General features: G+C 37.6%; 1 protein-coding gene across 1 annotated transcript in view; it reads left to right on the top strand.

The window, feature by feature from the left end:
• Window positions 1–21,503, top strand: part of NEK1 (NIMA related kinase 1) — a 60,710-nt gene that overhangs the window by 13,829 nt on the left and 25,378 nt on the right. The window contains exons 4-8 of the mRNA XM_065879846.1: window positions 12,608–12,691; window positions 15,146–15,213; window positions 15,339–15,425; window positions 17,399–17,453; window positions 19,565–19,765. Coding sequence (XP_065735918.1) covers window positions 12,608–12,691; window positions 15,146–15,213; window positions 15,339–15,425; window positions 17,399–17,453; window positions 19,565–19,765 — 495 coding nt within the window. The remainder of the gene's footprint in view (window positions 1–12,607; window positions 12,692–15,145; window positions 15,214–15,338; window positions 15,426–17,398; window positions 17,454–19,564; window positions 19,766–21,503) is intronic.

Raw genomic sequence — 21,503 nt, 5'->3', positions numbered from 1 at the left:
AAGGTAAATACACGGGCAGTTATAAAAGCTAGAATTGTTACAGCAGTGGTTTGTGACTCCCCTTTTTCTACATGATTTGAGACTAATAAATTTTTTAAAAAGCAATTACTAGTCTAAAAGCTGGTATTATTGTAACTGGTTTGTAACTCCCCATTTTGTTTTTCTACATGATTTAAGAGACTAATGCACTTTAAAAAAATTATTAGTTTTACGTTTTGAAACATACAAACAATGATATCATTGTACAAAGATGTAATTTGGTGACATCAGCAACTGAAAGAAGTAGGACAGAGATGTAAAGGAGCAGTATTTTTTTTTCTTTCTAAAATTTATTTTATTTATTTATTTTTGGCTGCATTGGGTCTTCATTGCTGCGCGTGGGCTCTCTTTAGTTGCAGCGAGGGGGGCTGCTCTTCCTTGCAGTGTGTGGGCTTCTCATTTCAGTGGCTTCTCTTGTTGCGGAGCATGGGCTCTAGGCACGTGGGCTTCAGTAGTTGTAGCACGCGGACTCAGTAGTTGTGGCTTGAGGGCTCTAGAGTGCAGACTCAGTAGTTGTGGTGCACGGGCTTAGTTGCTCCGTGGCATGTGGGATCTTCCCTTACCACGGCTTGAACCCGTGTTCCCTGCATTGGCCGGCAGATTCTTAACCACTGCGCCACCAGGGAAGCCGAGGAGCAGAGTTTTTATATGTTATTGGAGTTAAGCTGGTAGAAGTCCAAATTAGAGTATTGTAATTTTATGGTATCGAAAGTAATCCCCTTGTTAACACAAAGAAAATAGGTTACACTTCTTGGGTTGACTAAAAAGTGTCTTCAGTTTTTAAGTCAAAATAAAAGACCCATTTTTCATTTTCACCAAGGACTTTATTGAATAACGTATATACCATTTTGTTCCACTACCTTCTGCCATTTTTCAGGCAACTTAATAATTTCATCTTCCCAAAACTTTTATCTTTTTGAGCAAAGAACTGTTCCAGGTGCCTTTTACAGGCTTCCAGGGAATTGAAATTTTTTCATTAAGAGAATTTTGTAAAGACCAAAATAAATGGAAATCCGCAGGTGCAATGTCTGGTGAATACAGCGGATGAATCAGAACTTCCCAGCCAAGCTGTACAGTTTTTGCCTGGTCATGAAAGAAACATGTAATCTTGCGTTATCCTGATGGAAGATTATGCGTTTTCTTTTGACTAATTCTGGACTCCTTTCGTCGAGTGCTGCTTTCAGTTGGTCTAAGTGGGAGCAGTACTTGTTGGAATTAATCGTTTGGGTTTTTGGAAGGAGCTCATAATAGACAACTCCCTTCCAATCCCACCATATAAACAATATCACCTTCTTTGGATGAAGACCAGCCTTTGGTGTGGTTGTTGGTGGTTTATTTCGTTTGCCCCACTATCTCTTCTGTTCCACATTATTGTACAGTATCCCCTTTTCATTGCCTGTCACAATTTGTTTTAAAAAAACGGAACGTTTTCATTACATTTAAGTAGTGGAGAATTGCCTGCGGAAATACAGTTAAGAAGGTTTTTTCGCTTATCTTATGTGGAACCCAAACATCAAAGCGTTTGACATAACCAAGCTGGTGCAAATGATTTTCAGCACTTGATTTGGATATTCTGAGTATGTCAGCTACCTCCCAGGTGGTGTAATGTTGATTGTTCTCAATTAACGTCTCGATTTGATCGCTGTCAACTTCATATGGTCTGCCCGACAGTGGAGCATCGTCCAGTGAGAAATCTCCATCATGAAACTGTGCAAACTGCTTTTGACATGTCAGAGCACCTTCTCCATACACTGCACAAATCTTTTTTTGCATTTCGGTTGTGTTTTTACCTTCCTGAAATGATAAAACATAATATGCCGAAAACGTTGCTTTTTCTCTTCTATCTTTTTTTTTTTTTTTTTTTTTTTCTGTGGTACGCAGGCCTCTCACTGTTGTGGCCTCTCCCGTTGTGGAGCACAGGCTCCAGACGCGCAGGCTCAGTGGCCATGGCTCACGGGCCTAGCTGCTCCGCAGCATGTGGGATCCTTCCGGACCGGGGCACGAACCCGCGTCCCCTGCATCGGCAGGGGACTCTCAACCACTGCACCACCAGGGAAGCCCCCTTCTCTTCTATCTTCAGTATTAAAATGGCTACACAAAAATTCACCAATTTTGATGTCTTTTTTAATTTTATTTTTTTATTATTATTTTATTTTGGCTGCATTGGGTCTTGGGTCTTCGTTGCTGCGCACGGGCTTTCTCTAGTTGTGGCGAGCAGGGATCTACTCTCTGTTCTGGTGCGTGGGCTTCTCACTGCAATGGCTTCTTGTTGCAGAGCATGGGCTCTAGGTGCACAGGCTTCATTAGTTGCAGTATGCGGGCTCAGTAGTTGTGGCTCATGGGCTCTAGAGCACAAGCTCAGTAGTTGTGGTGCATGGGCTTAGTTGCTCTGAGGTGTGTGGGATCTTCCCGGACCAGGGATCGAACCCGTGTCCCCTGCATTGCAGGTGGATTCTTAACCACTGCGCCACCAGGGAAGTCCCTGATGTCTTTTTTTAAATGCATGCTGATATGACAGCTGTCACATACAATCTGACAAAATTGTTTCAAATGAAGTTAAAGACAGCTAAGTGCTACTAGAGCCATCTTACGGAAAAAAACCGAACGAACCTTTTGGCCAACCAAATATATAAAATGAAATGAGAGGGGCTTTCCTGGTGGCACCATGGTTAAGAATCTGCCTGCTGTGCAGGGGACATGGGTTTGAGCCCTGAGCCAGGAAGATCCCACATGCTGCATAGCAACTAAGCCCGTGTGCCACAACTACTGAGCCTGCGCTCTAGAGCCCGCAAGCCACAACTACTGAGCCTGCGCCCCACAACTACTGAAGCCCGCGTGCCTAGAGCCCCGTGCTCTGGAACAAGAGAAGCCACCGCAATGAGAAGCCTGTGCACCGCAACAAAGAGTAACTCCTGCTTGCCGCAACTAGAGAAAGCCGGTGCACAGCAACAAAGACCCAACACAGCCAAAGATAAATAAATCAATAAATTTTTTTAAAAAAGTAAATGAGAGATGAATTTAAATGTTTCACAATACAAATGTCAACTAAGCACAAAGAAGACAGTAATGCAGGAAATAGGGACAAAAGAACCACAAGGCATATAGAAAACAAATAGCAAAGTGACAGAAATAACCCTCCGTATCAGTCATCCTTATGAAAGGAAGGGAATTCTGACATATAATACAGTGGATTGACCTTGAGAACATTATGTTAAGTGAAATAAGCCAGTCACAAAAAGATGAATACTGTATGATTCCATGTGTATGACATACTTAGAGTACTCGAAATCATAGAGACAAAGCACAATAGTGATGTCTAGGGAAGAGGGAAAGAGGGGAGTGAGGAGAACTGTTTAACATTTAATGTTTCAGTTTTACAAAATGAAAAGAGTTGTACAGGTGGTGATAGTTGTACAACAATATGAATGTACTTAATACCACTGAAGTATGCACTTAAAATGGTTAAGGTGGTAAATTTTGTGTTCTGTGTATTTTACTACAATTAAAAATCTTTTTAAATATACATGAAGGTAATACAATTATAAGGATCCTTAGCACTCTCATAGGTGAGGAACCTTTCTTCAAAAACAGAAACAGTAAAGTCAGTAGAAAGCAGAGAAAACTATTCTGGTGGACCTGGGATATCTGCTTTCTGGGCAAATTTCATGGAAGTTAAATAGTAAGTAAGCTCTTATAACCTCTTACAGGCGCTCTGAGATCAATTTACGGTTCTATTAGAGAGAAAGCCAAGTTCCGTTTTTCCACTAATATAATATTTGGCAGTAAAAGTTTCTCAAAAGATTTTTTACAAAGAATAAACATGTTAAAACAGCATACTTTAGTAAATTTTAACACATTTCATTGCACAAAGAAACCTGAGTTTTGGAGCAGAGAAGGTGGATTGTGGAATTGTTTTAGTGCTCTAAGGCAGTCTACAGTAATGGAAATAACACGTACACATAAAGCTGTAATTCAGACGTCTAAGTGTATGATAATTACCATGTGTTTAGTTGGGCTGGCTCAGCATTTTATACCATTGGAATTTGGCAAATAGGGACAAATAAGGACATTCTCTTTTGAGCAAGAGAATGCCATTATCCCAACATTATTTTGTAAATATTAATGTGAGCTAATGTGTACAAGGAAGTGAAGAGGAGGAGCGGTTAGAAGCAGGCCTGTAATTTAATGGCCTTCCCTCCCCTCCAGCCCTGATGTAAGACAGGCTGAACTAGACGGACAGAGGGAGCACAGACTTGTGCCCTCCTCCTCCTCCTCACAACTTCGCTCTGGAACCTCGTCTTCTGTCAGGTTTTGCTTTATCGCCTCCAGGCTGCGTTGGCTGTTGTCCTCTGTGCTGTCAACACTCAGAGCATCACCTCTGCTCTACTTACTCATCTCCCTCCTGGTCTCTGATGCGGGTCAGCAAACTTGGCCCACGTCTTTGTTTGTAAATAAAGTTTTATTTAAACAGTTCATGCTTATTTGTTTGCATATAATCTCTGGCTGCATTTATACTACAGTGGCAAATCTGTCTTGGGACAGAGACCATAGGGTCTGCAAAACCTGAAATATTTACCCTCTGGCCCTTGACAGAATAAATTTGCTGACTGCTGCTCTGTGAGCTTTTATTAACTTTTTTGGCCAATTCCAGCCCATATCGGGTACATTGTTGGTGCTGAATACATTTTTGTCAAATTATAAAGGAGTACAGGTATGGGAAATATGGTAATGAAAAACATTAGTCTGTAAAACGAGGCATTGGTGGTTTCTAGCATGTGTCCCAGGCACTCCAGGTAGACTGTATAACAATAAGACTCAGCTGAGCTGAATTTTCATTTTCGTTTTATACTTTTCCTGACCCTCCCTGCTGGAGTTAATTGCTTTCTCAGTGCACATTGCTGTTATAAGACTTGTGCGTTTTATGAGGTATTTGTCTAAAAGTATATTTCTACCACTGTATGAACGAACTCAGAGAACTATATTTAATTTTTCTACTTACAGCGCCTTATGTGAATATGGAAAGGAACTTAAAATTTGTGTAGTCCTCAGTAAATATCTACCGAACTGAACCAAGAGGGTTGTTTATTAAACGAACATGGACTTCACTGGTGGTGCAGTGGTTGAGAGTCCGCCTGCCAATGCAGGGGACACGGGTTCGTGTTCCGGTCCGGGAAGATCCCACATGCCGCGGAGCGGCTAGGCCCGTGAGCCATGGCCGCTGAGCTTGCGCGTCCGGAGCCTGTTGCTCCACAACGGGAGAGGCCACAACAGTAAGAGGCCCGCGTACCGCAAAAAAAAAAAAAAGGGGGGGGAGTGGGGGTTCTTCTCCCCACTCCCCTCTTTCCCTTGTCACTAGACATCACTATTCTATTTTTCTAATTTTTAAAAAATTAATTTTAGGTTACATTTTTTGTTTTGTTTTTGAATTTTATTTTATTTACTATTTTATACAGTAGGTTCTTATTAGTCATCAATTTTATACAAATCAGTGTATACATGTCAATCCCAGTCACCCAATTCATCACACCACCATCCCCACCCCCCTGCGGCTTTCCCCCCTTGGTGTCCATACGTTTGTTCTCTACATCTGTGTCTCAACTTCTGCCCTGCAAACCGGTTCATCTGTACCATTTTTCTAGGTTCCACATACATGCGTTAATATACGATATTTGTTTTTCTCTTTCTGACTTACTTCACTATGTATGACAGTCTCTAGATCCATCCATGTCTCAACAAATGATCCAATTTCATTCCTTTTTATGGCTGAGTAATATTCCATTGTATTTATGTACCACTTCTTCTTTATCCATTCGTCTGTCGATGGGCATTTAGGTTGCTTCCATGACCTGGCTATTGTAAACTGTGCTGCAGTGAACATTGGGGTGCATGTTTCTTTTTGAATTATGCTTTTCTCTGTGTACATGCCCAGTAGTGGGATTGCTGGGTCATATGGTAATTCTGTTTTTAGTTTTTTAAGGAACCTCCATACTGTTCTCCATAGTGGCTGTATCAATTTACATTCCCACCAACAGTGCAAGAGGGTTCCCTTTTCTCCACACCCTCTCCAGCATTTGTTGTTTGTAGATTTTCTGATGATGCCCATTCTAACTGGTGTGAGGTGATACCTCATTGTAGTTTTGATTTGCATTTCTCTAATAATTGGTGATGTTGAGCAGCTTTTCATGTGCTTCTTGGCCATCTATATGTCTTCTTTGGAGAAATGTCTATTTAGGTCTACTGCCCATTTTTAGATTAGGTTGTTTGTTTTTTTAATATTGAGCTGCATGAGCTGTTTATATATTTTGGAGATTAATCCTTTGTTGATTCATTTGCAAATATTTTCTCCCATTCTGAGCGTTGTCTTTTCATCTTGTTTATGGTTTCCGTTGCTGTGCAAAAGCTTTTAAGTTTCATTAGGTCCCATTTGTTTACTTTTGTTTTTATTTCCATTACTCTACGAGGTGGATCAAAAAAGATCTTGCTGTGATTTATGTCAAAGAGTGTTCTTCCTATGTTTTCCTCTAAGAGTTTTATACTGTACAGTCTTACATTTAAGTCTCTAATCCATTTTGAGTTTATTTTTGTGTATGGTGTTAGGGAGTGTCCTAATTTCATTCTTTTACATGTAGCTGTCCAGTGTTCCCAGCATCACTTATTGAAGAGACTGCCTTTTCTCCATTGTATATCCTTGCCTCCTTTGTCATAGATTAGTTGACCATAGGTGTGTGGGTTTATCTCTGGGCTTTCTATCTTCTTCCATTGATCTATGTTTCTGTTTTTGTGCTAGTACCATATTGTCTTCATTACTGTAGCTTTGTATTAGAGTTTGAAGTCAGGGAGTCTGATTCCTCCCACTCCATTTTTTTCGCTCAAGATTGCTTTTGCTATTTGGGGTCTTTTGTGTCTCCATACAAATTTTAAGATTTTTTGTTCTAGTTCTGTAAAAAATGCCATTGGTAAATTGATAGGGATTGCATTGAATCTGTAGATTGCTTTGGGTAGTATAGTCATTTTCACAATATTGATTCTTCCAATGTAAGAACATGGTATATCTCTCCATCCGTTGGTATCATCTTTAATTTCTTTCATCAGTGTCTTATAGTTTTCTGCATATAGGTCTTTTGTCTCCCTAGGTAGGTTTATTGCTAGGTATTTTATTCTTTTTGTTGCAGTGGTAAATGGGAGTGTTTCCTTAATTTCGCTTTCAGATTTTTCATCATTAATGTATAGGAATGCAAGAGATTTCTGTGCATTAATTTTGTATCCTGAAACTTTACCAAATTCATTGGTTAGCTCTAGTAGTTCTCTGGTGGCATTCTTAGGATTCTCTATATATAGTATCATGTCATCTGCAAACAGTGACAGTTTTACTTCTTCTTTTCCAATTTGTATTCCTTCTATTTCTTTTTCTTCTCTCATTGCCGTGGCTCGGACTTCCAAAACTATGTTGAATCATAGTGGTGAGAGTGGACATCCTTGTCTTGTTCCTGATCTTAGAAGAAATGCTTTCAGCTTTTCACCATTGAGAATGATGTTTGCTCTGGGTTTGTCATATATGGCCTTTATTATGTTGAGGTAGGTTCTCTCTATGCCCACTTTCTGGAGAGTTTTTATCATAAATGGGTGTTGAATTTTGTCAAAAGCTTTTTCTGCATCTATTGAGATGATCATATGGTTTTTCTTCTTCAATTTGTTAATATGGTTTATCACATTGATAGATTTGCATATATTGAAGAATCCTTGCATCCCTGGGATAAATCCCACTTGATCATGGTGTATGATCCTTTTAATGTGTTGTTGGAATCCGTTTGCTAGTATTTTGTTGAGGATTTTTGCATCTATATTCATCAGTGATATGGTCTGTAATTTTCTTTTTTTTGTAGTATCTTTGCCTGGTTTTGGTATCAAGGTGATGGTGGCCTCATAGAATGAGTTTGGGAGTGTTCCTTCCTCTGCAATTTTTTGGAAGAGTTTGAAAAGGATGGGTGTTACCTATTCTCTAAATGTTTGATGGAATTCACCTGTGAAACCATCTGGTCCTGGACTTTTGTTTGTTGGAATTTTTTTTTTTTTTTTTTTTTTTTTGGTACATTGGCCTCTGTCTGTTGTGGCCTCTCCCGTTGTGGAGCACAGCCTCCAGACACACAGGCTCAGCGGCCACGGCTCACAGGCCCAGCCGCTTTGCGGCATGTGAGATCCTCCCGGACCGGGGAACGAACCCGTGTGCTCTGCATCAGCAGGTGGAATCCCAACCCCTGCGCCACCAGGGAAGCCCTGATGGAAGATTTTAAATCACAGTCTCAATTTCAGTGCTTGTGATTGGTCTGTTCATATTTTCTATTTCTCCCTGGTTCAGTCTCAGAAGGTTGTGCTTTTCTAAGAATTTGCCCATTTCTTCCAGGTTGTCCATTTTATTGGCATAGAGTTGCTTGTAGTAGTCTCTTAGGATGCTTTGTATTTCTACGATGTATGTTGTAACTTCTCCTTTTTCATTTCTAATTTTATTGATTTGAGTCCTTTCCTTCTTTTTCTTGATGAGTCTGGCTAATGGTTTATCAATTTTGTTTATCTTCTCAAAGAAGCAGCTTTTAGTTTTATTGATCTTTGCTATTGTTTTCTTTGTTTCTATTTCATTTATTTCTGATCTGACCTTTACAATTTCTTTCCTTCTGCTAACTTTGGGTTTTGCTTGTTCTTCTTTCTCTAGTTCCTTTAGGTGTAAGGTTAGCTTGTTTATTTGAGATTTTTCTTATTTGTTGAGGTAGGCTTGTATTGCTATAAACTTCCCTCTTAGAACTGCTTTTGCTGCATCCCATAGGTTTTGGATCATCGTGTTTTCATTGTCATTTGTCTCGAGTTATTTTTTGATTTCCTCTTTGATTTCTTCAGTGATCTCTTGGTTATTTAGTAACATATTGTTTAGCCTCCATGTGCTTGTGTTTTTTGTGTTTTTTTTCCCTGTGATTCATTTCTAATCTCATAGCACTGTGGTCAGAAAAGATGCTTGTTATGATTTCAGTTTTCTTAAATTTACTGAGGCTTGATTTGTGACCCAAGATGTGATCTATTCTGAAGAATATTCCTTGCGCACTTGAGAAGAAAGTGTAATCTGCTGTTTTTGGATGGAATGTCCTATAAATATCAATTAAATCCGTCTGGTCTATTGTGTCATTTAAAGCTTCTGTTTCCTTTTTTATTTTCATTTTGGATTATCTGTCCATTGGTGTAAGTGAGGTGTTAAAGTCCCCCACTATTTTTGTGTTACTGTCGATTTCCTCTTTTATAGCTGTTAGTAGTTGCCTTATGTATTGAGGTGCTCCTTTGTTGGTTGCATATATATTTATAATTGTTATATCTTCTTCTTGGGTTGATCCCTTGATCATTATGTAGTGTCCTTCCTTGTCTCTTGTAACATTCTTTATTTTAAAGTCTATTTTATCTGATATGAGTATAGCTACTCCAGCTTTCTTTTGATTTCCACTTGCATGGAATATCTTTTTCCATCCCCTCACTTTCAGTCTGTATGTGTCCCTTGGTCTGAAGTAGGTCTCCTGTAGACAGCATATATATGGGTCTTGTTTTTGTATCCATTCAGCAAGCCTGTGTCTTTTGGTTGAACATTTAATTCATTCACGTTTAAGGTAATTATCAATATGTATGTTCCTATGACCATTTTCTTAATTGTTTTGGGTTTGTTTTTGTAGGTCCTTTTCTTCTCTTGTGTTTCCCACTTAGAGAAGTTCCTTTAGCATTTGCTGTAGAGCTGCTTTGGTGGTGCTGAATTCTCTTGGCTTTTGCTTGTCTGTAAAGCTTTTGATATCTCCATCGTATCTGAATGAGATCCTTGCCAGGTAGAGTAATCTTGGTTGTAAGTTCTTCCCTCTCATCACTTTAAGTATATCATGCCACTCCCTTCTGGCTTGTAGAGTTTCTGCTGAGAAATCAGCTGTTAACCTTATGGGAGTTCCCTTGTATGTTATTTTTTGTTTTTCCCTTGCTGCTCTCAATAATTTGTCTTTAATTTTTGCCAATTTGATTACTAGGTGTCTTGGTGTGTTTCTCCTTGGGTTTATCCTACCTGGGACTCTCTTCACTTTCTGGACTTGGGTGACTATTTCCTTTCCCATGATAGGGAAATTTTCAACTATAATCTCTTCAAATATTTTCTCTGGTCCTTTGTCTCTCTCTTCTCCTTCTGGGAACCCTGTAATGCGAATGTTGTTGCGTTTAATGTTGTCCCAGAGGTCTCTTAGGCTGTCTTCATTGTTTTTTCTTTATTCTGTTCTGCAGCAGTGAATTCCATCATTCTGTCTTCCAGGTTGCTTATCCGTTCTTCTGCCTCAGTTATTCTGCTATTGGTTCCTTCTAGAGTAGTTTTCATTTCAGTTATTGTATTGTTCATCTCTGTTTGTTTTTTCTTTAATTCTTTGTTAAACATTTCTTGCATCTTCTCAATCTTTGCCTCCATTCTTTTTCCGAGGTCCTGGATCATCTTCACTATCATTATTCTGAATTCTTTTTCTGGAAGGTTGCCTATCTCCACTTCGTTTAGTTGTTTTTCTGGGGTTTTATCTTGTTCCTTCATCTGGTGCATAGCCCTCTGCCTTTTCATCTTGTCTGACTTTCTGTGAATGTGGTTTTTGTTCCACAGGCTGCAGGATTGTAATTCTTCTTGCTTCTCAAGTTAATTTCTTTTAAGGCTAAATGCGCATATGCCAACATTAGCAGCCTGAATCTTATAATGCCTCTTTGTTCTGTAAAAGAAACTAGAATTCAGAGCCTGGCAGGATGGTTCTCTGGGACATTAGTCTGCCATCTTCTTGGACTCTCTGCTCACTGAACAAAGTTGTTATCCCTTGTCTCCCAATTCATTGGCCTGCTAGGGTTGGATGGTCTCCTGCAGAGGTGGGCGGTGGCTGTGGCTCACCATGGGGATAAGGACACTGGCAGCAGAAGTGCTGGGAAGTACTACTTGGCATGAGCCCTCCCAGAGTCTCTAATTTTAGGTTACTTTAATGTAACATTTCTTCTTTAAAAAAAATACTGAAGAGGTAAGAATAAAAAGTAAAGCCTGCTACTTGCCTTTCATTCATTCTTCTGAAAATCTACTTCCCTGAAGAACACACTGTTAACTGATGGGTAGCTGTCCTTCTGTGCATCCTCCCTACACACAGCACACAGTTGTAAACAATTATACAGAGTTCTGGTACGTTACAGACAGAAAGAGACTTAAAAAAAGGAGTGCTCTCTGCATACCGTGCTGTGACTTTCTTCTTTTCCCTTCACGGTGTACGTACATAGAAGTACTTCCTTCTTCCCAGTGGCTGCATAGAATTCTAGTGATTCCAGCTGTAATATTTTCCCAGGCCCTTGATTATGTTTAGGTGGAGCAAAAATGCTGGAGTACATATCCTTGTACATATTCTTTTGTATTTGTGACATTTTATCTGTAGGATAAATTTGAAATTTCAGTTGCTCTTTCAAATGGTATGTGAATTTAAAATTTTTACCAAGTAACTGTAATTAACTTTCTCACAAACAGGGTATGCAAAGACTTATTTCCTCACATCCTGGCCAACATTGTTCATCACTTCATCTTTGTCAGGTTACAGTGGTATCTTGTTTAATTGCAATTTTCTTAATTTGGAGGGAAGTTAGTATTTGGTTTATGTGTTGATTGGCTTATGTTTCCTCTGTCATTTGCCTTTCCCGTCTTCTGTCCACTTCTTATTTTGGCTGCCATGTTTTTCTCAGTGATGTGGAAGAACTGTTGTGTATTAGAAGATTAGCAGTCTATCAGTTATGTTGCAGGTATTTTCTCAAATAATTATTAAATTTAATTGTATATTTTGCCATCCAGGTGTTTTAAAATTTATATAGGGAACTTTTCTTGTGACTTGTGGGTTTGGTATCATGTTTTGGAAGTCCTGCGTCAGTCAGAGAGTATAGAAAATTAACCTGTGTTTTCTTCCTCGCTTTAAACTTTAATTTTTTCATGTTTAAAAATGCCGTCTACTTGGAATTTTTTTGGTGTTAGGAGTGAGGTAGAAATTCAGCCTTTTTACTTTCAGGTGGCCAACTCCAGAGTGTGTGTTTTTATGTGATGAATGGGGGGCGAGAAAAAAGTCAGAGATGTCTTCCAAATTTCCAGCCTAATTTTTTTCGTCTTATGATTTCTGTTTACGTATATAGAAATAAAGATATATTTAACAACAGAGAAAAGTCACTTACCATCATACTGTACTAAAATATAAAGTAGTTCCATTTTTCACTTTTCTCTGGAAGTTCTTTCCGTATTAATTCTGATTTATAGGAGATGCTTCAGTAGCAGTGTCTTACATTTAAGCTTACCATGCGTGCTGCACGTAATGTGTCAGTTGGCTCGAATATCTACCTAATGTTGGTGACATTAATTACAGTACAGTCAAGTGAAACATTATCGCCTGATTATTTTAAGGATTTAGTTCCCCTCATCCCTGAATATTTCTGAAGCATTTTAATGATCAAGGAAAGGCTACTGTGAAATGTGAATTTTAAAAGAAATGACAGATCTTATTTTCCCCCCTAGATTTTGGACTGGTTTGTACAGATATGTTTGGCCCTGAAACATGTACATGATAGAAAAATTCTTCATCGAGACATAAAATCACAGGTAAGTTTATTACGTCACTACTAACTTCTCAGTGGATGTGGACGTGGGGCCAGCATTGTCTTGGGCTAGAATGTTTGAGCTTGGTGCAGTCTGCATCCGACTGTCTTCTCCCTTCACGGTCCCCACTCCACTGTAACCCTGAATATCACACAGGCGTCGTGTGTTAGGTCTTTGCCTGCTTTTCGTGTCCTGCTCTTTCATTATGATGGAAGAAATCCAAAACAATGGTTATGTGGAAGGGATTTGTTTTTTGGGTTGTTTTTGAGATTTTGCATGTTTGAAGATTCTCCTACTTTATTTTTTTTTAATTTTTGAAAAGATTTATTTACTTTTTATTTATTTATTTTTGGCTGCATTGGGTCTTTGCTTTGCGCGGGCTTTCTATAGTTGTGGTGAGCGGGGGCTACTCTTTGTTGCGGTGTGTGGGCTTCTCATCGTGGTGGCTTCTCTTGTGGAGCACGGGTTCTAGGTGCGCGGGCTTCAGTTGCTGTGGCGCGCGGGCTCAGTAGTTATGGCTCGCGAGTTCTAGAGCGCAGGCTCGGTAGTTGTGGTGCATGGGCTTAGTTGCTCCACAGCATGTGGGATCTTCCCGGACCAGGATTTGAACCCGTGTCCCCTGCCTTGGCAGGTGGATTCTTAACCACTGCGCCACAAGGGAAGTCCAGGATTCTCTAACTTTGATGAGAATTTGGTTATCAACTTCTGGTTAGAAATTGTTTTCTTACAGAATTTTTAAGATGTTGCCTATTTGTCTTTTGGCTTCTTCTGTTGCTGTTTAGGAATTTGCAATCTCTTGCCCTTGTTTCTTCTCTCTGACCCATTTAAGATATTCTCTCTGTCCCATGGTTCTGAAATTTCATAGTTTGTGAATTGGTGAGGCTCACTTTTATTCATTATGCTGTGTACTTTTGAGAATGTATATTTCTTCTAGAAATGTTGTAGAAAATGTTTAGTTATATTTTTTCAAATTTCTCTTTTGCTACTTTCACAGTTGTCTCCTGGATTTTTTTCTAGACACACGTTGGAGCTTCTCAGTTCGTCCCTTCAAGTGCCTTATTTGTTCTTTCACATTTTATCTGTGTCTCTCTCAGTTGTATTCTACATGAATTTTTCGACCTATCTTCTAGTTAACTAAATCCCTTTGATATTTTGTGTAAACTAGTGCTTTTCTCATCTGTTGACTTTATTATGACTTTTTTTCTCTCCAAGGTTTCTAAATGGTTTTTCATATAGATCTGTTCTTATTGTAATTGGGTTTTGTTTCATAATGTCTTGTTCTTTTCAAATGCATATTTATTTCTTCATTTATTTCTTTGCAAGTTTCTAAATATATTTACTTCAGAGTTTTTATTGGACTGCTTTATAAAACTAATTCTGTCTGTAGTGAATTCTGGTTCTGGTTATTTTATTGGTTGTTTTCTTTGCAGTAGCTTTCTTCACGTGTATTGGATTCTTTTGTGGGAGATACTTTGTCCCCACAGCTCACTCATCTTTGCATCGAGGTTTCTTTCACGTTTGCGTCACTTGGGCTCACGCCCTTCCCAGAGCGGGTAGTACAGAGGGGCTTTGTTTCCTGATGTCAAGGCTGTGTGTCTGTCTTCTTACGTCCTTAGGCCTGCAGCTGCTTATGTAGCCTTGTAGCCCCAGGATGAGTAGTGGGAAGGAGAGGGACTGTGGTGGGGCTCCCTACCCCATCTTTCCTTTCTCCCGACCCTCTGCCTCCTAATCCCATTTTAGACCATTTTACTCCATTCCACTCAACCCTGCCTTGTGCCGTCTGTGGCTGTGAGCATGTGCTTGGTTCACATCTGACTGATGATGGAGTTTAAATCATGTAATCCCACAAACTCCTGGCTCTGCAGTTTGATGATAGAGCATTGGAAACCAGTGGTATGCTTTCTGTCTCTGTGGATTTGCCTATTCTGGACATTTGATACAAATGGATCATATAATATATGACTGTGCCTATTTTAAAATTGGGTTGTCTTTGGTTATTATTGAATTGTAAGAGTTCTTTATGCTGGATGCAGATTCTTTGTCAGATACGTGCTTTGCAAATATTTCCCCCAATTCTGTGGGTTGTCTGTTTACTTTCTTGATGGTGTCCTTTGCACAAAAGTTTTTAATTTAATGAAATCCAGTTTATCTGTATTTTCTTTCTTTGCTTGTGCTTTTGGTGTCATATCTAAGAAATCATTGCGTAACCCAGTGGCATGGAGATTTACTCCTGTGTTTTCCTCTAGGAGTTTTATAGTTCTCACATTTAGGTCTAGAATCCGTTCTGAGTTAATTTTTGCTTATGGTGTGAGATAGGGGTCTACATTCATTCTTTCGCATGTGGATATCCACTTATCCCAGCATTATTTTTTAACTGGATTCATTTTTATGACAGAAGTCGTTGACTAAGAACTGGACTGTAGCAACATTTCTGGCTTTTTTTCGTCTCTTTTACAGAACATATTTTTAACCAAAGATGGGACAATACAACTTGGAGATTTTGGAATCGCTAGAGTTCTTAATAGGTAACATACAGTTTTAAACTTTGGTTTGCTATAATGTCTTCAGTGAAATTTTAATCCCTGGTGATGTACGTGTGGTAATGTCTTTAAATGTCTTAAGCTTCTCCAGTAACTCTCTTTTGTTCTAGTACTGTGGAGCTGGTTCGGACTTGCATAGGGACCCCATACTACTTGTCACCCGAAATCTGTGAAAACAAACCATATAATAATAAAAGGTATTTAAAATGATATTCATTACGTGTTTATTTCCTTTACATATTTCTCTGTTGTACTGTCTTTATTAACCTTCAGAATATTATTCTAAAATCAGTAATGCACATATGTAGACATATATATACATATGTATATACATTTTTTTAGTATATAATGAGGGGAATTATAAAGCAGCTATTTCACTGTCTTGCTGAAGGAAGTATAGAATCTCTTTATTATTTAAGCTATAATGGGAAATAGAGTGCCTTCCTTGTCTTTCTGTTTGTAATAGTCACTTATTGAATTATCATAGTTAATATTTATTGAACACTTACTATATGCCAGGCACTGTTTTAAATGCATTTTATGCATTAACTGTTTTTATCTTCACGATAAACCTTGTGAGTTACAGGTATTACTCATTCCTCCTTTCCTTATAAGGGAACCAAATGCAGAAAGAGGTAAAGTAACTTCAAAGTCCCAGGCATCTGGCTCCCAAGCACAAATTCCTAATCACTGGGCCGTATTATGGCTAACAGATTGACTAATATGTGTGTTGGGAAGAGGAATTCTGCCACTGAATTCCAGTTACCCTTTATTTTCTCTCATACTCACTAATTTAAAAATGCCAACCAAGAAGCATTGGTCTTAATTTTGAAAGCACCCTTAGAAGCTGAAAGGAAGAAAGTGGTAGCTGGCAATAATGCATGTGTTCATGGTTGCTATCCCCCTGCCCGCCCCCCCTTTTTTTTTGAGGGTAGAGAGGAAGCTGTGTTTCAGACCTGAGCAGAAGGTCTGAGAACGTCATCCGAGGAATGTATTTAAGATCAGTTTAAATTACAATGATCAGTCAAGTTCATGCAGTGTATTATTAGTAGATATTCTAAAAGAAAATAGTATTTACTTTGAGCTAAAGTAATTTTACATTTTAATGCTGTTTCTGTGTCTTGTGGATAACTCAACTGTGAAAATATTAGTCTTTAAATTTGAAATGGATTTAATCATCCCTTGGAGAATTTTATGTAAAATTGGTTTTGTGGGAAAAATGCTTTAAAAATGTAATGCATGAACATCATCAATTATATTTTGAAATTCATATTTTCCCAAATGTATTTTAAAGTATTTTATTGATAAGATCATTAGTTTAATGTTTTTGTTTATAGCTTTTAGTTTGTAACATGTACAAGTTACTAAAAGCTCAATTACATTTACATTTTTTTCTTAGTTGAATCTTAAAATTAAACAGATTTTGGAGGTTACAGGTTTATATATATAGATTTTTGTGAGAGTTTGGGTAAAGATAACTTTAGGATTTCGATAATGGGCTTTATTCTTTTTCAATAAGTTCAACTTCCAGGAGCAGTGGTTTTGTTTTTCTTTTTTTTGACTTCTAAGGACCACTGTAGCTCTAAATTGTGGGGTTTTTTCCTTTTAAAAATAGAAGTAGTCTTTTAGTTACAGAACTATCTGTTTAAGATAAAAGAGCGGAAGAGAGTGGATAAAGAAGATAGTGTAAGTCTTTAAATTAGGAGAAAATAAATTAATGTATTTACATATTTTAGTTGGCTGTCACAGATTTGTTTCAGATTTAATTTTAGTAAATTAATATTTTCTTCATTAAAGCAGTATTTTGCTTTTATAGTATTTAAGAAATTGTGGTATTTTGCAAATAATTGAACAAAACATTTTGATTTATGCAAAATAAAAAAACTAAATGAAGCATCCATGAAATTTACTGATTTTTGTCCTTTTAAATATTAGATTTCTTTAATGAAACTTTTAAAGTAATTACTTGGGCAACAGTTATTTTTCTAATCTGGAATAGCTGCTTTTGTCATTTGGTTATGGTTGTAATTTTAAGTTTGAAAGGTCATGTTTTATGGAACACATACTTTTGCAAAGCATTTTTATGCTGCTTTTGTCTCCTTTAAGTTAAAAAACCTTTTAAAGTAAATTCTGATATTTAGAGAATATCTCTTATTTTTCTCTTTTCTAGTGACATTTGGGCTCTGGGGTGTGTCCTTTATGAGATGTGCACACTTAAACATGCAGTAAGTAGAAGTTTCTGAGATACTTTAAAAATTATGTCAAAAAGTACGTATAATGTTTCTGATTTAAAAAAATCATATGCCATCTTTCAGATGACCCTCTTGTGCTAGAAATTCTTCTCTGTCGGTTTATAGATTTCTCTTCTTTTCTGAGGTATAAATTTAAATCAATTTCCCCTTAATTGTATGCATATATACATATTATATATGTTATTATAATACATGTATCATACTTTATTCCAGAAAATTATTTCTAAAGACAAATTTGCTGTCTTTTTAATGTTAAATTCACGTATGAATTTGATATTTCAGCTTAACAAACTTTATTAATTTCATTTTAGCAGTTTTTCTCAAAGCATCCAAATTATTTGAGTTTGGAATTGAAATTATCTGAAGAACATATCTCAGCGTATTTGTTGAGGGGGGATTTTATCAATTTAAATAATGTTTAATATAGAGTATTTAAAAATTTCACTGTTGAGATTCTTTTGAGATCACACATAATTCACCAAAAAGGGGGAGTTCTTGTCCAAAATAGGTTGAATTTTAATCACTTTCCATTTTTAAATCTTTTTAAAATGCTTCCCCCACTGATTAAGCCATAATATATTTTCATTACAGAAAACTTAAGGGAAGAGATTAAAATATAAGTAAGTGAATAAATATCAAAAGCAATTCTTCCAGCCAATAATGATTACTTGTAATATTTTGTTGTTTCCTTCTAGACTTATAGAATAATTTATAAAATGAGTTTTTGTTCTTTTTCCCTCAAGATTTTGGTTATATGGTATAAGTAGTTTTATAGTTTGTTTTTATTGCCTGATATTATTTGGGGAGTATTTTTCTTTGTTGTGTTTATTCATAGTTGCATACTCTTCTACTGTATTCCCTTAAGATTTTATTTTTCTGAAGGAAAAAAACATAGACTGCCAAAGTGATATGGCCTGGTGGATATTAGATCTGTACTTTAAGGAATTGGTCAGTTTTTCTGTGACACACAGTCATGTAGGTCTAAATCTACATACTTTTAGATAGTCTTTTCATTTACAATACATTGTTCTGTCACCATTGTTTCTGTATTTTGGAATTGTTTTCCCTTAAGTGGACACATAAAATTAAGTAATTCATTAACCTTTATTTATGAAGAGCTTATCAGTTGAGAGATAAATAAAACTTCATTGTAATGAAAGAATAGAGTAATAACCTATTTCTGCATTTAGGATCCTTCTTAGGTATATAGGTATTTCTAGATGATGGAATTGTACTCAAATCTTAATAAACAATATCATATTTTAAATGCTAGGAGAATTCCGCATTTAACAGAACTTTTTTATACTTGGATATAATCACCAGTGCCTAACTTATAGCATGTTTTGTTTTCTTAACGTGTGCATTAAGAACATATTGATAGTGTACAACTGTTCTATACTATTTTAGCTGAGATGTCAAAAGCTTAATTTTACTTTCAAAATGAAATCTCTTTAGATTTTAAACTGCCCCATGTCTTTTTCCCCCCCACTTCAGTTAGAGTTTATATTGTGTTTAATCCTAAAATATATATTCCCATTGATAAGGCTTATATTCCCCTTTGGAATATTTGCCACATCGCTGATCGCATGGCTTTTGGGAGCATCACACACTTAAAAGTAATAATGAGCAGTGTATAAAAGGAAATTAATCAGTACCTTTATTTATTATATTTTTACCAAATAGTTTTAGTTCTGTAGTTAATTTCTTGTTCTAGTTGCTACAGCAGGGGTACAGGAAGGCAGGTGTTAAATGAAGACTACCGGGTTTGCTTGTTTTACCATCTTGATTACTGTTATGTTTTTATAAACTCTTTAATTGATACCTATATCCCATCTTTTAGTTTTTTGAATAAGTAAAAGTTAATCTTATAGCGAGTGGTACCATTTTATGAGGACTGATACTCTCTTTCAAATGTGTTCGTAAATAACCAAGTGAACCTTGCTCTAGAGAGCATGTGCTGATTAAAACTGGGAAGAGGGTTGCAATTCTGTTCTATATTGATAGGAAAAGTACTGTTTCTCATTGTTGAAACTGACATTTTCGACTTACGTTTCATATACGTTAATTTATTTTCTGGATTTTAGTTTGAAGCTGGCAATATGAAAAACCTGGTACTGAAGATCATATCTGGATCTTTTCCACCCGTGTCTTTGCATTATTCTTATGATCTCCGCAGTTTGCTCTCTCAACTATTTAAAAGAAATCCTAGGGATAGACCATCAGTCAACTCCATATTGGAGAAAGGTTTTATAGCCAAACGCATTGAAAAGTTTCTCTCCCCTCAGGTATGTTTTTTTATTTTATAATTAAATTGAACAGTCGGGTTATGGTGCTTGGCTAGGACGTGGCCTCCTCTTTGGAGGAGAGCACATCGCAGCTGTGGGGGAATGCTTGCCTTTACACTGGCGTCAGCTTACTTTCTGTTCTCACATAGCTCTTCCCCTTGCTGTCGGCTTTTGAGCTGTGCATCCATAGGAGGGAAAACATACCTTCTGTGTTTCCTCTTAACACTTACTGCTGAACTTCTGAACTTCTCATCACCAAATGTGTGGCAGTTTTTACATACCAAGTAGAATTCATTTCAGCCCTGACCCTGTGTACCTGGAGATCACATCAGATCCCACAGGTTAAGGGCTCCGTCTCTCCCACAAGACCACCCCCACTTCAGAAGCCAGTTTAAGTCACAGGTTGCCATCTGTGCTTCTGAGCGACTTATAAATCAGAGTTTTCCATTTCCCCTTCCTCTGGTTTGATTAATATCTTGCTGGAGCGACTCACGGAACTTGGAGAAACATTTACTTACGTTCACCAGTTTATTATAAAGCATAGGATAAGGGATACAGATGAATAGCCAGGTGAAGAGGTGCGTATGGTGAGGTCCAGAAGGGTCCCGAGTGTAGGAACTGGGGTCCTTCTGTGAATGTTCACCGACTCAGAAGCTCTCTGAACCCTGTCCTTTTGGTTTTTATGGAGGCTTCATTAGTAGGCACGATCAGTTGAATCACTGGCTCTTGGTGATTGGCTCCAGCCCCTTTCCTCTCCTGGGTAGGGGAGGGGAGTGGCATTGAAAGTTTTAACCCTCTAGTCAGGTGGTTGGTTTCCCTGGCAAGCAGCCTCCATCCTTAGGTGCTTTCCAGATATCATCGCATTAACATAAATTCAGGTGTGTTTGAAAGGGGCTTGTTTTGAACAACAACAGACACTTTTGTGCTCTTCCCGCTGAGGGAAAAACAGGGATTTGAGGGCTGTGTGCCAAGAACTGAGCGAAGGCCAAGTATATGTTCCCTAACGTCGTCGCCTCAGGACAGAGTTACTCCTCTGTCTCTTGTGTTCCTCTCGTTTGGTTTTCCACTTTATTTTATTGTGGTAAAATAGACATAACATTAAATTTATTTATTATGGTGACAAGTTCTGAGTACGCAATTCAGTAGTACTAACTACGTTCATAACGCTGTACAGTGATCGCCACATCGTCTAATTCTTTTCATCTTGGAAAACAGACTCTACTCATTAACCAGTAACTCTGCTTCCCCTCTCCCCAGCCCTGACACCCATCTTTCTGTACTCTCTGTCTTCTCTGGTTTCTGACAGTAAGATTATCGAACACTTGTGTGCTTCCCTTTCCTCACCTGTGAACAATGGGATTGTAAATGAGGCGGTTGTGAGAATCAAAAGTGACACTTGCATGTGAAGTGCCTGATGCCTCATACTTAATAAGTACTCAGTATACTCAATATATATTAAATATTATCCGTATATCACTTTATTATGCTAATATAAATATGTTATCTTTATAATTCATATGATTGTAATTGTTTTTTCTGTAACAGAAGATGATTGGAATCCGCGGATGTGTGGGCATTTGTATGTGTGTGTGATAGATTAGTGACTCGTGATTCCTCCTCTAGTACTTGCAGATAGGTGCATAATAAATATTTGTTGTGTTGAATTTTATTTTGACAGGATTTATCAAACATCTATAAGTCAATTAGTGTTAAGTTATTGATATAAATATGATCACCT

Source organism: Phocoena phocoena, chromosome 6, assembly GCF_963924675.1.
Source record: "Phocoena phocoena chromosome 6, mPhoPho1.1, whole genome shotgun sequence".
In the NCBI taxonomy this organism is placed as follows: domain Eukaryota; kingdom Metazoa; phylum Chordata; class Mammalia; order Artiodactyla; family Phocoenidae; genus Phocoena; species Phocoena phocoena.
The sequence above is the reverse complement of the archived record's forward strand: the minus strand, read 5'-3'. Positions and strand labels throughout refer to the sequence as shown.